The 23909-nt window shown below is 44.1% G+C and overlaps 1 protein-coding gene and 1 long non-coding RNA gene across 2 annotated transcripts in view; one reads left to right on the top strand and one right to left on the bottom strand.

The window, feature by feature from the left end:
* Positions 1 to 23909, top strand: part of LOC141007432 (uncharacterized) — a 54987-nt gene that overhangs the window by 9114 nt on the left and 21964 nt on the right. The window lies entirely within an intron of this gene.
* On the bottom strand, positions 7695 to 23832 carry LOC141007444 (protein sprouty homolog 3). The gene is made up of 2 exons (XM_073479808.1): positions 23626 to 23832; positions 7695 to 10695 (listed from the first exon to the last, which is right to left on the bottom strand). The coding sequence occupies exon 2, from the start codon at positions 10607 to 10609 to the stop codon at positions 9698 to 9700; it is 912 nt and encodes a 303-aa protein (XP_073335909.1). The 5' UTR covers positions 10610 to 10695; positions 23626 to 23832; the 3' UTR covers positions 7695 to 9697.

The following is a 23909-nucleotide window of genomic DNA, read 5'->3' as shown; positions in this document are numbered from 1 at the left end:
CTGAAACAGAAGATTGAAACTTTCCCACAATCATTTTAGGATTTCTTCTTCTTCTTCTTCTTCTGTGGTTAAAAGCAGTGTTGTTCAGTGCAAACACACACCTGAACGTGACTTCTGTGATATTTTACCTTTTTGGTGTTTTTATACGTGACTAGCGATGATCTGTAGCTACAACTTTACTTTCTTTCACTGTACTCTGAGTTTGGAAATTCACCCTGCTGAAGTGTCCCTGAGCAAGACACTGAACCCCTCCACCTCCTGCTGCTGACCTCTGATCTCCTTTCAGTCCTGTTACTGTGTTTTTGTTGTGTGGTTATTGACAGCTATAAACCACAGAGGTGTGTGTGTGTGTGTGTGTGTGTGTGTGTGTGTGTGTGTGTGTGTGTGTGTGTGTGTGTGTGTGTGTGTGTGTGTGTGTGTGTGTGTGTGACGCTCCTCTGTGGACTGCCTCTGTCTGTGTAAACACATGAATGGCTGCAGGGGTGATTGACAGCTGTATGGGTGTGTGACGGACAGGCGGTTTTGTCTCTGAGAGGCTGTGAGGACGACTCCCAGGGTGCACCAGGACAGCGCCCTGTATAGGAACAACGAGGGCCACAGTGAAGATGCACGAGTTGGCGAGGGTAGGAGGTCGGGCAGGGCGGAGGGCGGCTCCTCACCTCTGGACGCCCACTGCTTTTAACGGCGGGGTCGGAGGTCACGGCTGGAAGTGGCATCACTCATCGGCCTGTCTCATCAGTGGAGTGGAGGACAGAGAGCTTCTTCTGCTCAATCAAAGTACACTTGTTTCTCAAATACGTCGCTGTCAGAGCCCGAGGTGACGATCCATCAGGCACACGGGGGATAAACCAGTCGGCATCATGGACGCTGTCATGTCAGTGTGGCGCTGATGCCCACGTCTGTTGATATGGACTAAAACATGCATTTCTCCTGCATGTTATAAGGTGTTCCTGCTGTTTCTCCAGCTGTGCTCACTTTGTTTTCCCATGTTTTCTTCCTTCCCTCTCAAAATAATCTGAAGTCAAGTTTCCATCCAGAAAATCACCAAATAATGTGTTCACATACGCTGCTGTCACGCAGGTTCACTGAGACAGCTGTGGCGCTAACTCTCCGGTCGGTGCCATTAAACCGTTTCAGATGAAGAGGACGCTACAAGACGGTGTAATTAAACTAGAATGCCACTCAGTAGAGCGCATACCTCCACCACACGCCTCAACCATAATCCAATATTAAACTGGGCTGTACCACTCCAAATTTCAAACCACTCATAACTACTTAACCATCATTCAAGCTCATAGATAGCAGCCATGTAAATACACCTGATTTTATTTTTTTCCATGAAGATGATTCATACAATATTCCCTGAGAAATGAACAAAAATGTTGAAAAACACCCAATGTCGCGATGTTGGACTGGATGCGTCCCTTTTATCTGGATCTACACCAAAAGTTAACGAGGTCTTTTCTGGGCTGAGACTCGTCCTCCATCCAAGTTTGGTGTAAATCTGTTTGGTAGTTTTTCTGTAAACCTGCTGACAAACCAACAAACGAGACAGACACATGAAAACACAACGTGGTTCTGGTATTAAAGGTTTTCATTGGTCTGACCAGAACGTTTTCTCGTCCCAGACAAGTTTTAAGATTTAGTTGTCAAACTCTGCATGTTTCATTCACAAGCTTTGAAGCTAGCAAACTGACGTTAGCTAACACATTAACCCAGCTATCGTTAGCCTGGACGCTAGGCTCATTCATTCAGTATTTTGTTACAGCAAACTGAGAACTCACCGCGGCATGATACGTCTCGTCTCGTCTCGTCTCGTCTCGTCTCGTCTCGTCTCGTGTTGGTCATGAAAAAAGGTGATTTACGGACATTTTCTGTCAGTTTTTGTTAACAAAAGGGTCGGAGGTCAAGGAAGGTGGACAGAGACAGAAGTTTACCTGCAGCAGGTGAAGCCCAAACAAAGGTCAGCAACATGGAAGCTGTGGAATTGAACTGGCAACCTTTTTGTGTACAGGGTTGACTGTCAGGCTACCAGGTCAGAGCCCAGAGCTGGTGAACGGGTTTATTGGTAAAAGCTTGTGGAGGGGAAACATCCATGCATAATTTATTTATTCTCTCTCACACACTTTTAACACACACACACACACACACACACACACACACACACACACACACACACACACACACACTGTCTACTTAGTGTTTGTGTGTCACAAATGACAGAGAAAGTGTGTGTGTGTGTGTGTGTGTGTGTGGCTCCAGAGGGAAGTGTGCACGGCTGGAAGATGCTAAGAGCTCTGCTGCTTTAATGCACTTTGATTTGAGATGATGAACAGAGAGGCTGCACGTGCACACACACACACACACACACACACATTTGCGTGTTGTTTCTCTTCCTCTAATAATCCCTCTCCTCTCTCTCCTCATCTCCTTTTGCATGTCTCTCGTATGCACACACACACACACACACACACACACACACACACACACACACACACACACACACATCTGTATCCAGTGCTCTGGGAAGCCATTAGTGTGACCCAGCCTTGATTACTTATTTATGGGCCCTACAGAGTAAAGTGAGGGGAGTGCAGCACCGGGGGGCCTCGTTTATAAAACTGTTGTTTGACTTCACCCACATCTCAACACACTTCATCTCAGCATTTCTAACGATGTCAGCAAAAAAAAAACACAACCGAGTTTCATCCGAAGCATTCAGAGGTGTCTAATTAGTAACGGAGATGATCCAGAGATGTTTTAATTTGCTCGATCAAACGGTTGCGAGGTGGGAGGAGTTAATTCAAGCGTCTGGAGGTCGATGGGTGACTGACAGTTGGAGAACTTTACGAGCTTTGATGGACACGAAGCGTCAACACATCAGCACGACGATGGCGACTGTGTGAAATCCAGTGACTGAGCTTTAAAGTCTGAGACGATGAGCCGGAGCTGAAGATTACACAAAACATTCAGCTGCTTAAAGGAACAGTTCACCCAAAAAGTAAAGTTCAGTCATCATCTCCTCCCTCCATGTTGAAGAAAGTCAGCTGAAGTCTCGTAGTCCACAAAACATTTCTGGAGCTTCACAGTAAACGGCGTTGCAGCATTCTGCTAAACACCTGAAGCAGCTGGAGAAAATAACAACCAAAAAAATATCAAATGGCTCCATACAGCTCGTCTGCTGCAATCCAAGTCTCCAGAAGCCTGAAAAGATGTTATTTACACCCTTCATTACGATTAACTCTTAACTGTAGCTGCTGAGCTAACAGAGTTAGCATGCACCCCGTCTGAAGTGGGTATAATGTTTCAAGTTCAGTTCAGATGGGACACTTGGACTTTGACTAAACTTTACTTTTTGGGTGAACTGTTCCTTAATAACTCTTAACTCTCCTCTGGTCCTGAAAGCATCTCTCCATAGTTGGCTTTTGTAAAACACCTAAACATGCAAACAAGGCCAGTTATGACTCAGAGCAAGTCCCAGTGGAGACGTACTGATGAGACACACGCTCTGTGAGCAGGTTTCATTCTGACATCTTGGAGTCCGGTGTCGCGACCCTGAACAGATGTTGGCATTGCACGTCTCTGCAAACCACAGATGTGTTAAAACTTTATATTTCTCTATGTTGTTCTGGTTCTGTTGATACAAACAGCTGGACATTGTTCTGACGTCTCATTCAGGATATCGTGTTTTTTCACCACAATGTCTCTCGAAAAGTATCCGTTGCTTGGCAGCTGTCTTGTGCAGGTGTCATCACAGTCACTCATCCTAACACTGTATAAAGGACGAGGAGGTCGGCTTGTTGGAGTTTGCTGGAGGGTTGATGTCTCTCAGGTGTCTCTGTGTTCACTGAACAGACTGCTGATAAACGTTAGTGCGGTCTGAATGTGACTACAGGTAACAAGAGATGAGCTTCCAGGTGATCTCACATTTGTCTCATGTAGCTTCACGTTGTGTCTTCTTCGTGCAGTCACCAGGGCTAAGCTAGCTGCTGATGCTAGAGCTGCCTGTTGAACCACAGCGTCATGTTTGTATTTCTGTTTGAAGAACAGAAGATATGTTACTCAATCTTTAACTAACTAAGCCAACACATACGCTACATTTACTTTCATGCCTGAACCACGTAGATCAGTTATATTAATGTATCGATTCAATAATGTGTCAGTTTATCGATGGGTTGGCGCAGCAGCACGTTACATCATGAAGTGAGTCAGTCACACAGCCGTCCTGTTTGGAAACTCCTTTTTATTGGTTCATCTTTAGCCAGGAGGGTAGCAGCAGCCACACCACACCAAGAGGAACACACGAACAAACAAAAAGACCAACAACAACGACGACATCGGTGCTCTTCATCTGTAAAATAAATACCTCACTCATCATCACCGTCCTCTGATTACTGTGACCACCATTGTTGCAACCGTTTCAAATAAATACCCATGAAGCAATGTCAGCAGTGAGAACAGAACGTATGAAATGCATATTGTTCCATATATAATATATTCATTTTAGATAGATTTCTATATATATTTGTTCCATATACTCTCCTTAAATTCTTTTAACAACATACAAGATGCCAATTTGTACCAAAAGCGATGCTTGCTGAGACACGAGGAGAAGTTTAGTGGTTATAGTGGCAGCCTGCGTACGTAACGGCGTCGGCCAGGTTCCTGACGTGAGCTCCGGTCCTGAGGGAGAAACGTCTCCAACGTTTGGAAATTTTAAAGATTTGCATATTGGAAACGTTTTATCTGTACATGCAGATACACACAGCAGCAGGGTCAGCAGAGGTGAGGTGTGCAAGATGCAGAACCATTAATGAAAGTGTCGACTGCACTAAGAAATAAATCCTCCAAAAACTAAAGCTTTGATAATCGTATAATCAGTTTGAGTCATTTTTAAAAGATTCTCTGATGCCAGCTTGTTAAATGTGAATATTTTCTGATCGGCATTTTTCACCATTTTCCGACCGGTTAATTGATTAATTGAGGAAATCATCAACAGATTTTTTTCAACAGAACTTTCTGTGATCACTATAGCTGTCGTTAAATCTCGTTCAGACACCTGAAATCTACCTTGAATTTATCAGATGCAGCTTTTTACTGCCACCATCTCATTAACCAGCTCTCCTATCAGTGCTCCTCAACCTTCGTTTGGATGTTTTTAAAATGCAAATACATCTGATTTCTGGTAAATGTGCAAAAACCTGCATTTCAGTAAAAATGCATTTAGTTGCACTTCACAAGATAAATCTAGAAAACACAAATCTGAAAAGACGTAATCAGATATTTTAAACATGAACTCTAAAATCACTCATTTTAAACTGAGAATCACTGGAAGTCGCGTTACGTTGAGCCCCCACAATGCACTGCTTCCACCGCTCTGTGTGTATATGAAGTACATACAAAACATTGCAAACTAAAGAGGTTGTGATTGGATGACTGAAGATGTCATCCAGCTCAGATAGAAAACAATCCAGGTGCAAATAAATGTTCCTCACGTCCCCGTCCGAGCACCAAGATGTGACTGAAGACATCCAGCCAATGTAGAGGAGACTGTGTGTGTGTGTGTGTGTGTGTGTGTGTGTGTGTGTGTGTGTGTGTGTGTGGAACCCATCTGAGGCTGTGTCCACAGTAATGCAGTTCAATTTGAAAAGTTTCTGTTCACATTTTTTGTTCCTTGTATGAGCAGACATGTTGGACCTGCAGCGTCTGCACACACAGAGGTTGCTTCTGCAGCTTCTGCAGCTTCTGCAGCTTCTGAAGCGTTGTGGTTGTGTATCATTCACAGAGCGAGCATGCAGGAGAGGACGTGCCAGCAAGTTATTAAAAATGGCTGCTGTGACGAGCGTACGTCAGCGTTGTTCTGCTTATTAAGTGAACATGTTGGAAAAAATGTTTTCAAATTCATCAGCATTACTGTGGACATGATGTCAACCTGTGTGTCAGTTATAGATTATGATTATTTTGGTTGCCAATACTTCTAATAATAATAATAATAATGATCATAATGTTGATGGTAAGTGGAGAAAGTTGCAACATTTAAAAATAAAAACAAGAAGCTGTTGGAGCTGAACGTGTCTCCACAGTCTGTCAGAGTGAAACCAGTGATGAGCACAGAAACATCTGGGGCAACATTCACACATCCTGGACACAAACAGCACATTAAAACCTTTAACATGAACCATAAAACATATTTAGGATGCTGAATCTGGATTCTTCAAAACAGTGAAGAACAACTTTGATTGGTGAATATCTTCCTGTAGACTTGTGCAACCTTTTAACTTTACTGTAAGCCGTTAAATCTGCACATCTGCCTTGTTACACATCTGTAAGACGTAGGGGTGTCAAGATTTTCATTCTCAATCAAAAATTGGTAAAAAAAAAAAAAAAAAAGAGAGAGCTCAGCGTACAGCCTGAACGTTTTCATCCTGCAACAAAAAGCTGCAGCAGCTCTTTCAGCCCTTCACCAGAATAAATGTTAGCTGAGTATGTTTCTGCAAAACCACTGATAAGTTCAAACTGAACGTTTCTTTAGGTTTAATTTCTATTTCTCACAGCTCTGTGCTGATGCTCTGGTTAGGTTTAGGAAACATCGTGGTTTGGTTCAAGATGCCTGTTTTGATCACCACGATCACAGATGGAAACGTCTCCAGGTGTCCTTTAAAAATATCCTGTTGTCTGACTCAATCTGCGGCCTCCACCACCATCCTGTCCACCTCCTGTCAGTCAGCTAATAAACATATATAAGGTGAACATCATATGAAACGTTTGGTACACGTGGACCTCGGACGTATCTGTGGTTTGTAGAAACATTAACTGCTGACATTATATCCTGGAGACTGAGTCGACTCTTTACAACGTGCAGCAGTGATCACAGCTGCACTGATGTTAGACAAGAGACGAACTGTGAGACACAAACTCGTTGTTCACTTTCAGGCCAGCAGGAAGAAGACGGAAGCTCAGCTTTTGATACTTGATGCTACAGATGTCTCTGGTCGTGGACGTGATGGTCCTCGATCAGCGTTTGCCGTCAGTTGCCCCAAAAGTTCCTGACTTGATCACGAGTGGACTGTAAATTAAGTAAATAATCACTATAATGGAAAAACAGCTGTAATAACATCAATCTCATAGAAACCAAATGAAGCAGAATAAAAATAGTTACAGCGTTAATATTTACATATAAAAATATAGCAAAGTAACATTTAACAAATCAGGTCAGTTTGTGTGTCTGTGCTGCAGCACCTGGACACACACACACACACACTCTCACACACGCACACACACTCTTAAAAACATGTACACGCACACGCGCATACACACACAAGCGTACACACACCTGACCCTGTGTGTGTGTGTGTTGGTGTGTGTGTGTGTGTTCTTTATCAGCCTCCTCTGTTGCTACGTGACGTTTCTGTACCTGAAGTGCTGAATGAAGTGATGAAAGTAATTTTTTAACGTAAAAAAAGGAGTCAAGCAGCTGCACCATCTTCATCCTCTCTCCTTCCTCCCTCCTCTCCATCAGCTGTCCATCTGCCAAACACCATCCTGTCCCCTCACCTCCCTCCCTCCCTCCCTCCCTCCTTCCCTCCCTCCTTCCCTCCCTCCCTCCCTCCCTCCCACGCTCCATTCTTCTCCGGCCCATTAAGAGCTATCATGAAGCTAATTGCCTGTTTGATCAACTCTCTGCGGACCAGGAACTGGAGGCTTTTAGCCCTCTGAGCGTAAGAGGAGAGTCGGACGAGGCAGCAGGGATATACGGTATACAGGGTGGTGGGAAACATACGCCTCTGGTCAGCCGGATTTCACTGGTTGGATTTGGTTGTGATAGTTTTTTGTTGTTTGAGATTATGAGAGGGAGATTTTCATTTTCATGAAGAGTTCATGAAGTCTGGAGGACCTGAGCCTCATGAAGGTCCATGTTCTCAAAGCTTCTGAGAAGAGGTGGAGATATAACTAACAGACTGATGGGATATTTAAAGTAGAGCTGCAACAATTAGTGGAGTAATCAACTGGTCAATTAAAAGAAAATGTATTGCTTTAACTATTTCGATAGTTTAATTAATAGTTTCAGTCAAACATCGTCTGGTTCCAGCTTGTTAAATGTGAGGATCTGTTGCTTTGGCAGTAAATGAAGGGTCTTTGCGTTTTTAAAGAAGAAATTTAAAGATGTCAGTATTTTTCACAGTGTTTCACCAGTTCAATAAGCTCAGTCGGTGCCAACACTGCAAAAACTGTGGCCACAGACTCTCACAGGTGGCCCGTCGATGGCCGACCAATGGCCTGGTGTGTCGGGGCACTTCGGGGTGGTCCAGATGACTTTTTACTGCTAAGAAGCTTTGCAAACTACAGAAGTCAAAAAACAAACCCTGAGTCCACCGTTGGGTGGGTTAAGAGTTTAAAGATGTCCTTAAACTGAACCTTGAATCTGAGCAGAAGTAAAGTCTCCCTGGTTTAATTTTACTGTGTTTACATTGTGATTCGCTTTGTTTTTCTACCGCGAGTCATTCTGGATGAAGGTACTAACTGACTGAGACACAAAGATGGTTCAGGGGAGCGCGTTCTGATTGGAGGATGGGAGGAGAAGAGGGATGGAGGCGGGGGCAGTGAAGGAGGTCGGTCAGAGGAGGGAGGCTGGCGACAGACTGACTTGTGGAGGAAACCCGACCAGACTCCTCAGAGCTCCACTGAAGCAGCGCTGCTAAAAATAAGACGAGGGAGGCTTCTTCTGCTGACAGAACACACACACACACACACACACACACACACACACACACACACACACACACACACACACAAGCTCTACATACGCAGGTTGTTGTACAGTAGGAGGACACACACTCACACACACACACGCTGCCTAGTCACAATGGATGCACCCTCCCTCCGGTTAAATAATCCCCCATTCAGGGAAAACGTTGTCCGTCTGCCTCACAGTGCTTTTCCTTTTACAAATGAGCTTAATAGCTTTGAGATTGACTCAGTTCGTACAGTGCATGGTCCCTTTTTGGTGTCAAACTGTTGTTACAGGTGTGTTAACAGTGTCTTTGTTCTCACTTGATGCCTCGGTGCTTTGCTCAGTCCCAGTCTGATATTCTCCACAGTTCATTCTTTCATCTTCAACCTTCTGTGGAGTTTTCTGAACGTCTTTGCGGTCCAAGTCCTCGATCTCCCATCCGTCATCTGATTCTGTTTCTAGAGAGCAGAAACTCTGTTGGCATAGACCGTGCACATTGCCTCGGGCGTCTTTCCTTCCTGATTTGGTCCATCGCCCATCTCTGTGTTTTTTCTCTTGCAAAGGCTGAGGAGGAAGGAAGTTCAACAATAAATAAATAGATTTTACACGTCCAGGATACGCCACAGGATGCAGAGAGAGGTGATTTCTGTCTGGTTAAGGTTGAAGGGCAGTCCAGCAAAGCACGACAGCTTCTTCTTCTTCAGGACGAGAGTTTTTGTTTTCAGGCATGAAGTCTCCAACGTGAACAGGCACAGTAAAGCTTTGGTCCCTCCGGAGCTGGAGAAAATTCAAGGTACATTAGGTGAACAACACTTTATGGTGGGTTGGTTGGTTGGCTTGTCATATGTAGGTAGGTGGGTCACGATGGCATTGTCGTCACAATGTCAGCTGCGGTGCTGTTGGCGACAGCGTTGCTTTGGCGACGGCTGAGGGGAAATGGATTCACCTGGCCCCCGTCCAGGCCTGTCATAATGGCTTCTCCAGGGCCTTGCTACGGAGCGAGGGATGACCGGGGTTGGGGTTGGAGGCGGAAATCTTGCGGCACACAGTGTTGGTGTTGCTGCACCTGCAGCCGGGGCGCGTGGCACGGTCGTGGGCACGCTGGCACAGGGCAAGGCACAGCCTGGCAGGGGGGTAGCAGCAGAGGCAGGGCAGGCAGAGCGCCAGCAGCCCCATGGTGCCCCAGCGGGCACAGGCGTGGGCTGGAGCGCAGGAGCACGGCCGGTCAGCACAGTTATCCTCGTCATCCTGGGCGGAGCAGTGGTAGAACAGGCCTTTAACGCAACACAAACAGGTGCCGTACTCCACGGCGCTCTCAGCGGAGCACAGACAGCGCTGTCCGCAGGCCCAACAGGACGGCAGGCGGCGGGGGGCGCAGCACTCTTGGCACTTACAGCGACCGCACCGCTCGCAGATGAACAAATGACCCAGCTCGGCTTCGTCCTCTGTCAGGCCTTTACCGAAAGAAGTATCAGGCTTGAGTTCTCCTTTAGGCTGAGAGCGGACCACCGAGCCAGGGCCAGAGTGAGATGGTGTCAGACCTGCCAGTAGCCGCTGGTCTGAGGTGGCACTGGTCCGAGACATGGAAGAGCTTATGGTACTGGATCGGCTCAGGTGGGACAGGTGAGCGGGTTGCTGCTGACTTTGGCTGCGGGGCAGGGCTGAGTGGAAGGACGACTGGGCGTGGTGGGGGAATACTCCATGAGGGTAATGGTCTTCATGGGCATAGAAGAATCCGGACTGAGACGCTGGTTCCAGCGCCACGGGCCTCTCCACATAGTCATTGTTGGCCCGGATGGCACGTATCTGGTCAAGCGACAGCACCTGCTGGAGGTCCATCCCGTCCAGCTCCCCCCTGAAGGAATGAGCAGGGTCCATCCTGCCGAGCCAGGCTGGGCGGCACCAGGGCTGCAGGCCGGGGCCGGGGAAAGGTGCTCCCAACGCTCACGGCACATCAGATAAACCTGCAAACACACAGACAGAAAGCGATGGCGGTTAGTGGTGTCGACGAATCCAAGTTTTGTTCATTATATTGAAACGAGCAGGATTACAGCCGGATGTTTGAAATCTTTTTGTCTTTGAGAAGTTACAGCATGTGAGGAAAATCTCTCAGATTCCAGACGAACACTCTCACATCATTTCTATTACCGTGTCTGCAACAAATACAACTTTAAAGAGCAGAATTATGTTAGAATATATGACACGCCACATGAACTACACCTTTTTAAATCACCGGTTTGTCTGACAGACAGTTGATCGAACAGTTGTGCATCCATTTCCACAACAGAAACGTGAACGTTGGATGAAGCCAGATTAAAAATTCTTGATTCATGTTGTTGTTATTCACATAGTGGAGAATCATCAGAAAATACTTTCAACAGCCACAAAGAAAATCCATATTTTTCATGTTTTTAGGAATAAAATGTTTTATTAATCAGGCCTTCAGAATATAGAAAGCAATAAAACAACTCTGCTTCCCCAGTTGATTACGTACGATAAGGCAGATATTTGTTATATCACAAGTTTTCTTATATTTTATGTTTAAATATGTGGATGAGGATCTTATTAGATATGTGGGAATGAATGCACCTGTAGCGTTTCCACTTAAAGTTATGAATCTGACTGTTTTCACTTGTACATGTCTACTCTTTATGTTTTTCTCCGGTCCAGATGAGGTCTGAATTCTGGAGCACAGGAACTCGTGTGTTTTATTTCTGGTCTGTGTCACCAACTGAAGGTCAAACTGCAGCAACACAAAATCCAAAGATGAAATCACCGAGTGTTTAACGGACAGGATGAGACTCTGACCAAACACTCACAGAGTCGCTCTGATATGGTGTTATTATAATACTAGATATTATGTGTTACGAAGCAGGAAACATCCTGCTGCTTTCAGAATCACATGATTATTAAAAAGCAAACAAATTCAGATTTCTTTCTCATTCACTGGCAGGAAGAGGACAGCATACGGCGAACAGTAGCCTACATACGACTTCCCAAATACTTGAGCAGCACTTGATCAAAGACAGAGTTTGGCAGCACAGCCTCCACACAACCATCAGCCATGTCATCATGACCGCTGAGGTTCTCCACGGCTCAGGCTAATGCTATTATTAGCCTGCCAGAGCCAGAGAGATACGAGCACGAGGTCCACACTGTAATTTAGCATCTGTTGAACACAGCTGCTGCTGCCGCGGAGGAAACCCACCTGCAGACGGGAGAGGCTGGCAGCCTCGACCAGCAGAGACGATGGAGGAACTGTGAGATCTTCAGGTTTCTTATCAAAAGAGGTTTTAGTTTACTAATTAACAGAGTGTTTCCTGCTGGAGGTGATGAGTTTACCATCAGCACAATCTCATTAAAAGACGATCTCGTTGTCTAATTTTAGAAAACCAGTTGATAAATATAAAGTTTTGGGTTTGTGGCTCCGACCGAACAGAACCCACAGCTAAATACTGAAGCTGCTACGAAGACGCCTTAAAGGAACAGTTCACCCAAAAAGTACAAATTCAGTCTTTATCTTTCCTGTTTGCTCTGACGGGAGGTGCACTACACTGCTTTGTTTTCTCATACTAAGACTGCAACTAAATGCTTAAAAGGTAAATGTAAATTTGCTTACAGGTTCAGTAAATGCACGAGCAGAAAGACTAAATTAAATCAAACGTCCAAGTGAAGCTGAATATGCAGCTGATTTGATTTCCTGCTCAGACATCAGATGAATGAAAACACAGAACTGAGCCGAATATCTGAGGGAAAGTGTTTGTGTGTGTGTGTGTTTGTGTGTGTGTGTGTATGATACAGTAGAAACCCTCCCGACCAACACATACACACACACACACACACTGTACACACTCAGCTATACATCCTGAAAGAAAGTGCAGTGTTGCCAAGTGGCCGAGGGGAGAGATGAGCTGCTCTCCTCTCGTGGTGCCAGTCCTCTCAGAGAGTAATGAGGCCAAATGGAAATGCATTTAAAGCTGCTCAGATCAGGAGATGAGACGGAGGAGGAGGAGGAGGAGGAGGTGAGAGGCAGCAGCAGAAACCTCCGGCCACGTGAACACACACATACTTTAATAAAACACTGGTCATGTATGAAGGATGTTCAGTCCAGATTCTCTTACAGTTCGTTTTTAAACTGAACAAAAGAGAAACGGTTGAATATCTTCTCCTCTCTTGTTTTTTGGTCATCTGTCTCTGCTGAGGACTGTGGCTGAGTGGAGACACTGTGATCATGAAGGTGTCAGTAAAGCTGCAAACGAAGTGCTCGTCAGATCGCCACAGTATTTTAAAACCCCCACACATCTTTCCCACGCTGGGGAAGTTCAACATTCACAGCTAGCTCACCCGCCCTCGTTTAATCTTCTGGTTTCTAGTTTCTCTATCCGACTCAACCTTGAGACCGCCGTGTTTCTTCTTCACAAGATAATTCATTTTCTTTTCTTGCTTCCTGCTGGATTTTATTGTGTCTACGCTGTAAGAGCTGCTAATGTTTGTAGACTTTTAGCTCGTATTCAAGAAAACATTGTGCACATTGTTTGCACATGAACACATGAGCCACAGCAGCAGCCATATTAAAACCCTGTGTCAAATGTTAGCATGTAAACAACATGTGTCTCCATCAGTACAGAGGTGAGTGTGACGGGTAACTTGGTTTTCATAAAGGCCTTGCGGGGGACAGGTGTAACAAATTTGAATGTGTTGTATCTGTTCCTATCAACTAAACCATAAATCAATAAATAGAAAGGCTCACAGATGAGCCAACATGCTAATTTCCCCAAATGTCAACATGTTTGGCAGCTCTGCAGTCAAACTGTTGGCGTGATCAACTTTCTGTTAACAGAGCGCTCTGTGAAAAGCAGCTGTGCAGGTTTGATTACATGCAGCCCTCAATCAGGACTGTTAGTTACTGGTTCACCTTGTCAGGAGAAAATCTCGTCCAGCACTCAGGAAGTTATACAGAGACGTAAACAAAAACTCAAAGTGCATCATCGTCTGAAAATCCAAAGAACGTTTATGAAGTCCCGCCCTGCAGAACAACAAACATACAGGTGTTTCAAATCACCTATGAAACAAACAAACTGATTATTGTAATGATAATGTACATTATGATACATAATTTGCTGTTAATTACTTTCTGGATTCTATAAAATACAGAAAAATGTAGAAAATGTAACAATTTAAAGTTCAAGTTGACAAAATATTCACCTCCAGAGATGCAAAGCGGCAAAAATGCTTGAAAAAACTATTTAAAAGTTTGATCAACTTCCAGAACTTTTGCAGGTTTGTTTCTTTCTATAGATTAATTTAATTAGTTGTTTCAGCCTCAATTAACTTTGATCCACTAATCAAAACTGTTCACGTGTAAATTAAGATCAAAAACAACATTTTCTTTAAATTTGAATCTCTACTTTTGGCTCAGAGTTGTGTTCATTTGTCATATCGTCACTGAAAACTGATGAACTATCATCACATTGTTTCAGTGTCCTGTTGTGTGCAGCTAAACGGTTAATTTCAGAAGCTTCGGGGGGAAAATGCAGTGAAAAGCAATAAGAGAGGAGACGAGAGGATGTGGATGAAACCCAGGAGTGGAGATCCATCACTGGGAGGGAAGGAGAGCTGATTAGCGAGCCGTCCTGTAAAAACAAAAAACCTCTTCCTGTCCTCCGGCCTCTCTGAGGAGAGTCTCAGCCTGAAGGCGCTCTCCCCCCTCAGCCGTGTCTCCCCCTCCCTCCCCCTCCTCCCACAGCTCCGGCCATAAAGGAGCAGATAAGGAGGTCCAGGTTGGTGAGACGAGGATGCATTTTCAAATTAGTGGTAGGAGAGAGGAGAAGTCCTGGTGACTAATCTCATCAGGCAGAGCGGCGGCCGCGGCTCGCTCGTCCTCTGCCCGCCTATCAGTCCATCTAATTGTTAAAGAGAAGAGGCCTGCCGTCCATTTCCATGACCTCATGTTTACTGACTGGTTGAGCCCAACTCTGCCAACTCCCCCGACACGACACCAATACTGCCAGTCACGTCCAAAAGTTTGAGTCTAGGATGGAAAAATGTAGCAGAGCGTCGCTTTAAAGTCTGAAACAAAGTTTATCATCAGAAAACTAGACGACGACGCTCGTCTGGTTTCATTTCTTAAATGTAATAATTAACCTTGTATGTCACTTTAAATTAACTGACTTTTGAACTGTAAACATTTAAAGACGTCAGCGGAGCTGTGGGAGCTCGTGATGTGCATTTCAGCTTATTTTACTGAAACTCCTCTCACGTGCACCAGCCAAAGGGAAAACAGGTTTACTGTGGTGACTATGAATCATGGGAGGTCAGCAGCTGTGGCCTAAATGATCAGAACCAGAGGAGAAACAACAAGTATTTGCTCTTTACATCGATTTTCTAGCACACATTGTGAAGCAAAACATCGGACAAAGTGTGTCTGTCTCGACGGTCCTGCTATCAGCATCGTCACGTGACCTGAATCGGCTGCTCTGATTGGCTGCACTCAGGGCTACAGTTGTTTTGGGTTGATGATGCAGACTGGCTCTGCTGGGAAGTGTCTGTTATCAACCCACAGGCAACAACAGCTGGGAGGTGTGTGTGTGTGTGTGTGTGTGTGTCTGTGTGTTAGAGGATGTTGGAGGGTGGTACAGGCATCACCCTCCCCTCTCACATTACAAGTGAAGCTGAAGGCTGTGTGTGTGTGTGTGTGTGTGTTGGGGTGGGTGTGTGTGTGTGAGTGTGTGTGTGTTGGGGTAGGTGTGGGTGTGTGTGTGGTGCCATGGAGCTGTTGTTTATAACACACATCTGCATGAAGACGTAAATACGAGTGACGTGAGGCAGGACAGCAGCCGAGCCGCCTGATGAACCGTTTCATTTCATGTTTCTGTTAAAATGTGTATGTTTGTGTGGACTGTGATGTCAGGAGGAGGCGGAGTCACAGCTGGGTGACCACATGTTCGAGGCAGCGTTTCAACATTAGTAAATGTGACGTCAGTGATTTCTTTTTTAACGTGACGTCAGGACATCTTCCAGCTGTGTTTGTAGCAACAGAACCAGGTATTTGAAGCCAAAACGTGATCTTTTCTGAACCCTAACCAGAGCATGAAAATAAAGTTTGAACACATCCACTGCCAGCGATTATTCTGACGACTGTTATTCTGACGACGATGGTGTCACAGTATTCCTGATCCACGGGTGGCAGCACTCGTCAGAATTTACTGTAACGCACCAACAAAGATGAGGAGAACGAAAACACTGCAAACTAATAAATAAGGATGTTAAGTTTCACTTAATTTGTACAAATACGAAAAAAAGCACAAAATAAAATTAGAAAACTTTCTCATCAATCTAATAAATGTAGAATAAATCTTGTATGCCAAATAATCTGAATCTTTATATTTGGATCACGTGCATTCCTCCTCATTGACTTGTGACAGTCTGAAGGTGGTTCAGGGGGAAACTTCAGAGGGAGAGGGTTTTGTGGCTAACACTGAAGCAACATGGCCGCCAGCACAGTGACTGTTTTATTTAGTAGAAGATCCATCTGGCTCAGAGCGGAGAGGACGGAGAGGAGAGGCAGCATCCATCCTCTCTGGATCTCTGACACTCTACAGCACTGAAACATTTTACAGGACAAAGTGTCGTCGTGCAGGAACGGAGATGTGAAACGTAAAAAATGAATTTCAATGAAGCAAAAACCAACTGAGAAACAGTCGGAGAGAAGTGTGTGTGTGTGTGTGTGTGTGTGTGTGTGTGTGTGTGTGTGTCAGTAACATGAGGATGGACCTCTGTGCTGCGGGAGTATCAGTGATGACTGAGCCTGACACACACACACACACACACACACACACACACACACACACACACACACACACACACACACCTGTGTTCACTGCTGCTCGATCACTGTTTACTTCATGCTGGTTTTAAAGGAAGACGAACTGTTAACATTCACTCAGTTAAGTTTAAGGTCCTAAATATCTTCTCTTGTCAGCTGTCGGGAGACGTTACACCTGTGAACTGAGTGATGTCACTGCGCTCATTGTGTCATAAAGGTTATTGCAAAAACTTAAACTTAATTTAATTGAACAGGTCTACCTGTAAATCATCAAACATATTGTTCTATATTTCTGGGAATTATTGAAAATAAAAACATTTCTAATAATTATTTATTCCAACCAATAATACCAATTATACTAAATGGCTTTCTATAATATTTCAGCTGGCGTGGACACAACACCAGAATAAAAAGAAATATCACTGTTCATGCTAACAACACCCAGTTTTGAGAGCAGTGGTGGAAAGTAACTAAGTACATTTACTCAAGTACTCTAAGTACAATTTTAATGTACTTGTACTTTGCTTGAGTACTTTAGTTTTCTTCTGCTTGTACTCCACCACAGCTCAGAGGCTGATATTGTACTTGTCACTCCGCTACATTAATTTGACGAGTAACTTTGAAGGTTTATATAAAATATAATCACCAAATAAATGATGATGTAATACGATAAAGATAAAGTTACCCAGCAGATAAACTTTATAACGCTGTTTAACCATCTTCAACACATTAATGCATCATTAATTATTATCCTATAATATTATAACATAATGTAGATTATTCTGAAACACGGAGGGTTTCTACCCTGTGGTATCGCTCCTTTCACTGAAGTACAACATCTGAGTACTTTCTCCACCTCTGACTGAACGACGAGCAGCAAAGTGTGAGCAGAAATAATAAATATTATAATAATACAAAAAAGGTTGAAGTGCTAAAACACGGCAAACAAAACCATGTTTGTTGGGCCTCTTGTCTACGTTCACTGTTAAGTGAACTGAACTCTCTGAACTGTTCTGATCCGTCGTCCGTCCTCTGGGCCCGGCCTCGACCTGCTGATGGTCGATGGGGTTTAATGGACGGAGCATCGCTGCGTCTCTCACCGATGACATCATGGTTTGAGGCTATTTTAGAAGAGACTGCAGTGACCCTTCGCCTCGGAGCGAGGAGGGGTCGCCCTCTCCTTCCTGTCTCCTTCTCCTCTCACATCACCTCCACCTCCTCCTGTCAGACCCTCTGCTGTCCCGTCATTTACTTTCTTTCTCTTTTCTGCCTTTCGGTCCGTCCGGTTAACTTCTGTGTCTCTTTATCTCTCTAAAGTTATAAACATATTCTCAAGGGGAGCACAGGTCTGCAGTGACGTCACTGTTAATAACCCAACAAACAGTTTGAAGCAGCAGAGAAGATCGATTTTAATTTAACTAGTTTGAATGTTAGAAAAAGCAGCAGTCCAACGAGTCCAGACTGGAACAGGGCCGGACCCGACACGAGCCCACTCCACCCGTGAGATAATTAAATCGCTGTATCCATTTTATAGTTTAGTTATTAAATTAACTATTTTGTTGCTGTAAATTTAAATCCTTACGAGGGGTGTCATGATTCTCCAAATCTCAAACATTTTAACAACCATAACCACAATAAACCACAAACAGCAGCCGTCAGTGATTCAACAATAAACAACTGAAGAGAGAAATTCAGTTTGCTACAAAGCTCAGTTTCTCTAATCTGTCCAGAGTGAACCCTCTTCACAAACAAACCAATAAAGGATCTCTGAAAAAGAAAATAAACCAACATGTCCGACGCTGTCAGAGTTTCCTCTGGTACCAGTCAGCTGATCGTCTTCATCACACAGGAGAGGAGTCTGGAAGTGACGCTGCAGGCTAACGCTGAGCTAGCTGCAGGCTAATGCTAATATGTTTTTTTTCTTCCTTACCAATCATCAGTCCTGCTTTTGATTTCGATGATCAGAACTGAAAGCTCATTTCGAACGATGTTTTTTATAATAATTGTGACACCCTTACTTTTATTAACTGTTACTGAAATCTTCCCAAACCTTCACTAAGCATTTTAGTTGCTTTAAAATAACTGCAGCATGTTTGCCGTGACCAACATTTTTCATTAATCTTAATGTCGCCAATGTGCAGATTTATTTAAAGGCAAGAAATTTAAAAGCATCGGATGTTGAAATTTAACATAATTTGCAGAATTGTCCGATATCAACCGTGTTGGAGTAAAAATTCTGTGTGAAGTGAAAAACACGCTAACAGGTTTCTAAGGGTCTGAATCTACCTCAGCTTTGTTCTCCAGAACATTGGATTAGAAATGAAACGATGACTCTGTGGTTTAATGCTGGACCTCCAGCTGTAGATCTCATGTGAGTCTGTAGGAATCAAACTTGTGTGTTTTTGATTCGCTGTGATGAAAAACATGTTTGTGTTGCTGTTGTCATCACAAGAATCTTTAAAAATCAGGTAAAAAAAAAAGAAATAAATAAATGAATAAAGTCACGAGGTGCACATGAGATCATTAAACCAGCAGCTTCATGAGGTCAAAACATTTGACTACAGTCCTGCAAACGTCTGTGTGTGTGTGTGTGTGTGTGTGTGTGTGTGTGTGTGTGTGTGTGAGAGAGAGAGAGAGAGAGAGAGAGAGAGGCCCGTCAGGCACTAAGACCCAGGGGCCTTCCTCCTGATGCCCTCCGGGAGCACAGCGGGATTGAATGACAATAAACTGGATGAGATACCGGATGTGCCGAATCTGACCCCAACGGAAAGACTGAAATAGACACTGCAGACCAGCAAGTCCAGGCCGGGGGAGAGAGGGGGAGCCAACGAGGGGGGAGGGAGGGAGGAAGAGAGGAAGGAAAGAGGCAGTGAATGAGTGAGAGAGGGTGAGTCTGAGGAGGATACAAATGAAAGTGGTGGAGCCAGATGTAGAGAGAGAGAGAGAGATTGGTCGTGTTTGCCCACATTACACCCTGTTTCAGTTCAGTCATTGGTGGTGAATGTTGTGATGTTCAGCCAGATGTTTTCATCTTTAAAGAGGAACTAAAAGTCCGATTCATGCTGACCTCCAGCGGTTCAAGGTGCAGGTGTGCTGCAGGACCCTGTGACATCACTCTGGGTGTGGTTACAGGTACAACAGCACATTCCCAGTGCAGCCCATCCTCACAAGAAAGATGTCTCTGTAGGTCGACTGTGCACGCAGCTTATTACTTACATTTACGTTAATTGGTACATGGTGGTACATAATTGGTACAGCCAATAGTGGCTGTAGTGTTATGAGGGACGCAAAGGAGGAAGCCGGGTGAGCGACACTGTCCACACATGGACGGATGTCTCTCAAGAGACATCCGTCCATGTGGCGTGTGAAACAAAAAGACATCTGTGAGACATCTTGTTTTAACACAAATCATGAACTCTTCCTGATTCTGAGCAAGTTGTTTTGCGCCTGAAGCAACCAAACTGGGATTGTTTCATGATGTTGACCACAATGACAATGAAGTCGCTCGGACTTCAACGGTCGTATGTTATAGTTATCATGTGGTTTTGGGAGTCACAGTCGTTTAGGCACGAGGACATGTCGGTCTCGGGTGCAGACGCTGGCCAGAAAATAGCATCATAACCACAGTAGACTCGTCAGCTTGAGACTGAATGAAATAGTTTTTCAGCTTAATGGTGAGCAGCTGTCACGATCATCTTACCTCCCAGTTTAATGTGATTCAGGGCTCGTAACTAAAGTCATGAGCAGGTTGGATAAATAACGGTTCTTGCACTACGTATCCTGGATGGGCGAGTGCAGTGTGCTTTTAGATTTAGATAACACTTTACGTCACACCAACATCGATGTCGGTGAAATGGGATCATCAGTTCATCAGATGCTCTGCCCGAACCCTCTGTGATTTTAAGAGTCTCCTGATGGACAGACACCTTTTACTTCTTGCTCAAGAACCGCTAACTGCTGCTAACTGTAGCTCAGAGCTCGGAGCTACACCCGAAGCACAGGTGCTGTGGGCCGCTGAGAGGACGATGTTTTGCTCAGCAGGTTCATCAGCTCTTACCGATAGTATTTCTTTAAAATTAAAGTTTTCCTAAAAGTAAAAACTTCAATGAAAAGAGTCACCCTGAACCACTTCCTGCTCTGACTGTTTCAGGGTTGTTGCAGTGGATCTTTCCACAAATCTCCATGCATGTAAATAGTTTTTCCATGTGCAGCGTTCAGAGGATTATAATATGTTGCTCACAGGTGACGAGCAGCAGGAGGTGCAGGCAGGTGCACTGAACATTTCCAGGTGCTCTGATGCTGACAACATATTTCTGTCACTTATAGTACAAGTACAGACGAGCAGGCTGCTCCGTGAGGTCACAGTTTAACTGCAGTGTGATTCAGGTCCCTCAAAGTTAAAGTGACGAACCCTAACTCTGTCAACAACTGTCTCTTTATTCCACCATTTCCTGAATATCGACGCTTCCTGTACAACAGTTTGACGCTCATGTTTCTTTGAAAGAGAGTCGAGACGTTCAGTTTCTGTCAGGACGTCAGCTGAGTGTTCAGTGTGAACGTACCGTCCACCGGGGACGGTAAAGATTCACAGCTGGTGTCGTTCAAACGTTTGACACAAGTTTACAAGTTTGCATGAAAATCCTGTTTCTCATCAGCGTCTGCGAAGCTTTAATTTAAAGATCAGAGTTTAAGATGATCACAACAGTCCTGCTAGTTGTTTCAGACAGAAAGCTTAATATAGGTAGAGACCAGAGAGTTAATGAAGCCTCAGAGATCTGTCAATCAATCAATCAATCAATCAATCACTTATAAGTTGAGCACTCACTAAACATTTGGTAACATTTAATCAGAAAGCTCGACTACAGATCAGACCAGGTCAGCTACACTGTGGACTCTTTATTCAGCTTTAATGTGTTCTTACAGAAGTCATGTTTGTCTTTGTTTTTTTCAGTCGATCTTTAGTCGGTTAAAGTTCAGCATGTTAAAATATTCACATTCTGACAGCTCAGAATCTGAACAACAGCGTTCAGTTTACAGTCGTCTGAAACAAAGAACAGTGTGAGGTGATATTCCAGATTATAAAGTCAGAAATGGACTTTATTGAGGACGAGGCCTCAAACTGGGCCTGTTCAGAGCAGAATAAACAGATCTGGATGAGGTGACAACTTCTGTGCATCAGGAGCAACAACGTAGAGGACTGACGGAGATGAATGTTAGGGGGGAAATTATTATTTTCTGTTCTATTAATCTGCATTTACTTGTTGCTGAATCAAATTGCAAAGTGAAAGTATAATTTATCAAACCTGCAAAATGAAGCGATGCAGTTATTTTTGTAAATTTATACCATTTTTTTTAATATAGAATTGTACTTTTATCATTCACTTCAATTGTTGTGCTTCTCTTGTGACATCTAGTGGCCTTCAGAGGAACTGCACATTAAGACATTAGCACAAACTCTTGTCATTGATGAATAACTGACGTCTTCTTACAGAGATGTCTGTCCGTCTGCAGGTTTTGTTCACTTCTTTTTATTTCTCTCTCTTATCCTGTAAATTAGCCGACATTTTTTATTTATTCCAAACGTTTGAAAAAGAAAAAGTCTCGGGCTGAATCGTTTATAAAAACGTTACTGTGTGTAGTTTAATCTATTTCTGAAAATATTATCCATTATTACTACTCCTTTCTTTCTACAGTCCAGGCTGTTTCTTTTCTTTTCTTTTCTTTCTAAGTGTTTTCTCTCTGAATCTTTTCTCTCTCCACATCTTTGTGGTCCTGCAGTACATTAGTCGGTACATTAGCTCCTCCTGTCTTCCTGTCCATCCCTCTAACATCCGTCCATTTCATCATTCATTCATCTATCCGCCATATTCCTCCGCTCCACGTATACTGTCCCCTCTCTCCCATCCATCCATCCATCCATCCATCCATCCATCCGTCCCTCCCTCCCTCCCTCCCTCCCTCCGCCTCCCACTCCTCTCATCTCATTCACTTTCTCTCCCTCTCTCCCCCCCCGTCAGTCCGTCCCATCATCTGCTCATCCACCCGCCCCTCCAGTCCCACCCCAGCGGAGATGGGTATTGACATTCTGCATCCGACCTTGAGGACAATCAATCCCAACCCCACATGTCCCCATCACGCTTACACGCACGCACACACACACACACACACACACACACACACTGATATTAACAAACAGCTGGTTAATACGACTGTTTATCGGTTGGATTTGTTCTCTCACACGTCTTCAATGATTGAGAAGAGTTTGTTTAAAGTCGCCAAAAAGTCAGTAAAAAGACAAACGGCACGTTGATGTCGACACGACCGATCAGTCCACCAGAAGGGACGGACGTTCACTCCATGCGTCCACAGGCTGGAGCTCACAGTGTAATATTTAACTTAAGTTAAACAAAGATATCGATGGAAATTAAAAGTGAAACAAAAAGCATCCATCCTGCACGATTTCTCCGCCCAACAGCCGAGATGAGAAACAGGACAAACCACCCGCTCCACTGAACTCCAGTAATAAAAGTGTGAAGATATTTAGCTGAGTTGGATTTTCTGTTTCAGTATCTCTTCATTCAGGAGGTGAAACCAACCAGAGATCACAGAGCGAGCAGAGAAAAGAGTTGGAGAGAAATAAACTTCAAGTTGAACAAACTTCACTGCTTCATTAAGTCAATGTCGGCTTGATCTCGAGACATTTTGCTACTTTGTGAGACGATTAGAGGCACGTTTGTCTTCTTACAAGAGGAGAAAGTGATCTGAACCCAGTAGAGGAAAAAGAAAATGTCCCTGTAAGATTTCTTTTACTAAGCTGTCGATAATATCTGCAGTCCTTCGTCCCTGCTGACACATTACATGTCTGCAGATGTGAGTTTTGCTCTGCAGACTCTCTAACAGCTGCAGAAATGTGGAGTAAAAAGCTTTTCGTTTGCAGATTCAAACATCTCTTGAATAATTCCTCATTCCATCTACAAAATTCCCAATGGAACTTTTTCATTCCAAGGTCACGCAAATCATCAATAGTTGATCAGCAGATCGGATGGCGACGGGATGAATTCATGCTTACCTCTGATTGGAGGGAGATCCATTCTGCTGCGGCGTGCTGGGCGTCCCCGGTGTCCGTGTGCGTCTTCCTCTGGATTATAAACTCTACGATTTTCTTATAATATCCCTAAAAAAATGACTTTAAGTAAGACTGAGGAGCCCTGTGATGGATTTATCTGGACTTTTGTGATTTTTTTAAAAAGAAAAATCTTTCTGGTTCTGCAGGAGATTATTTAGCTAAAATACTTGATATCACTTTCTGATAATTTTCTCGGATCACTGTGGCCTGTTGTCTTCAGGGTGTGT

Source organism: Pagrus major, chromosome 13 (assembly GCF_040436345.1).
Source record: "Pagrus major chromosome 13, Pma_NU_1.0".
NCBI lineage: Eukaryota > Metazoa > Chordata > Actinopteri > Spariformes > Sparidae > Pagrus > Pagrus major.
The sequence above is the reverse complement of the archived record's forward strand: the minus strand, read 5'-3'. Positions and strand labels throughout refer to the sequence as shown.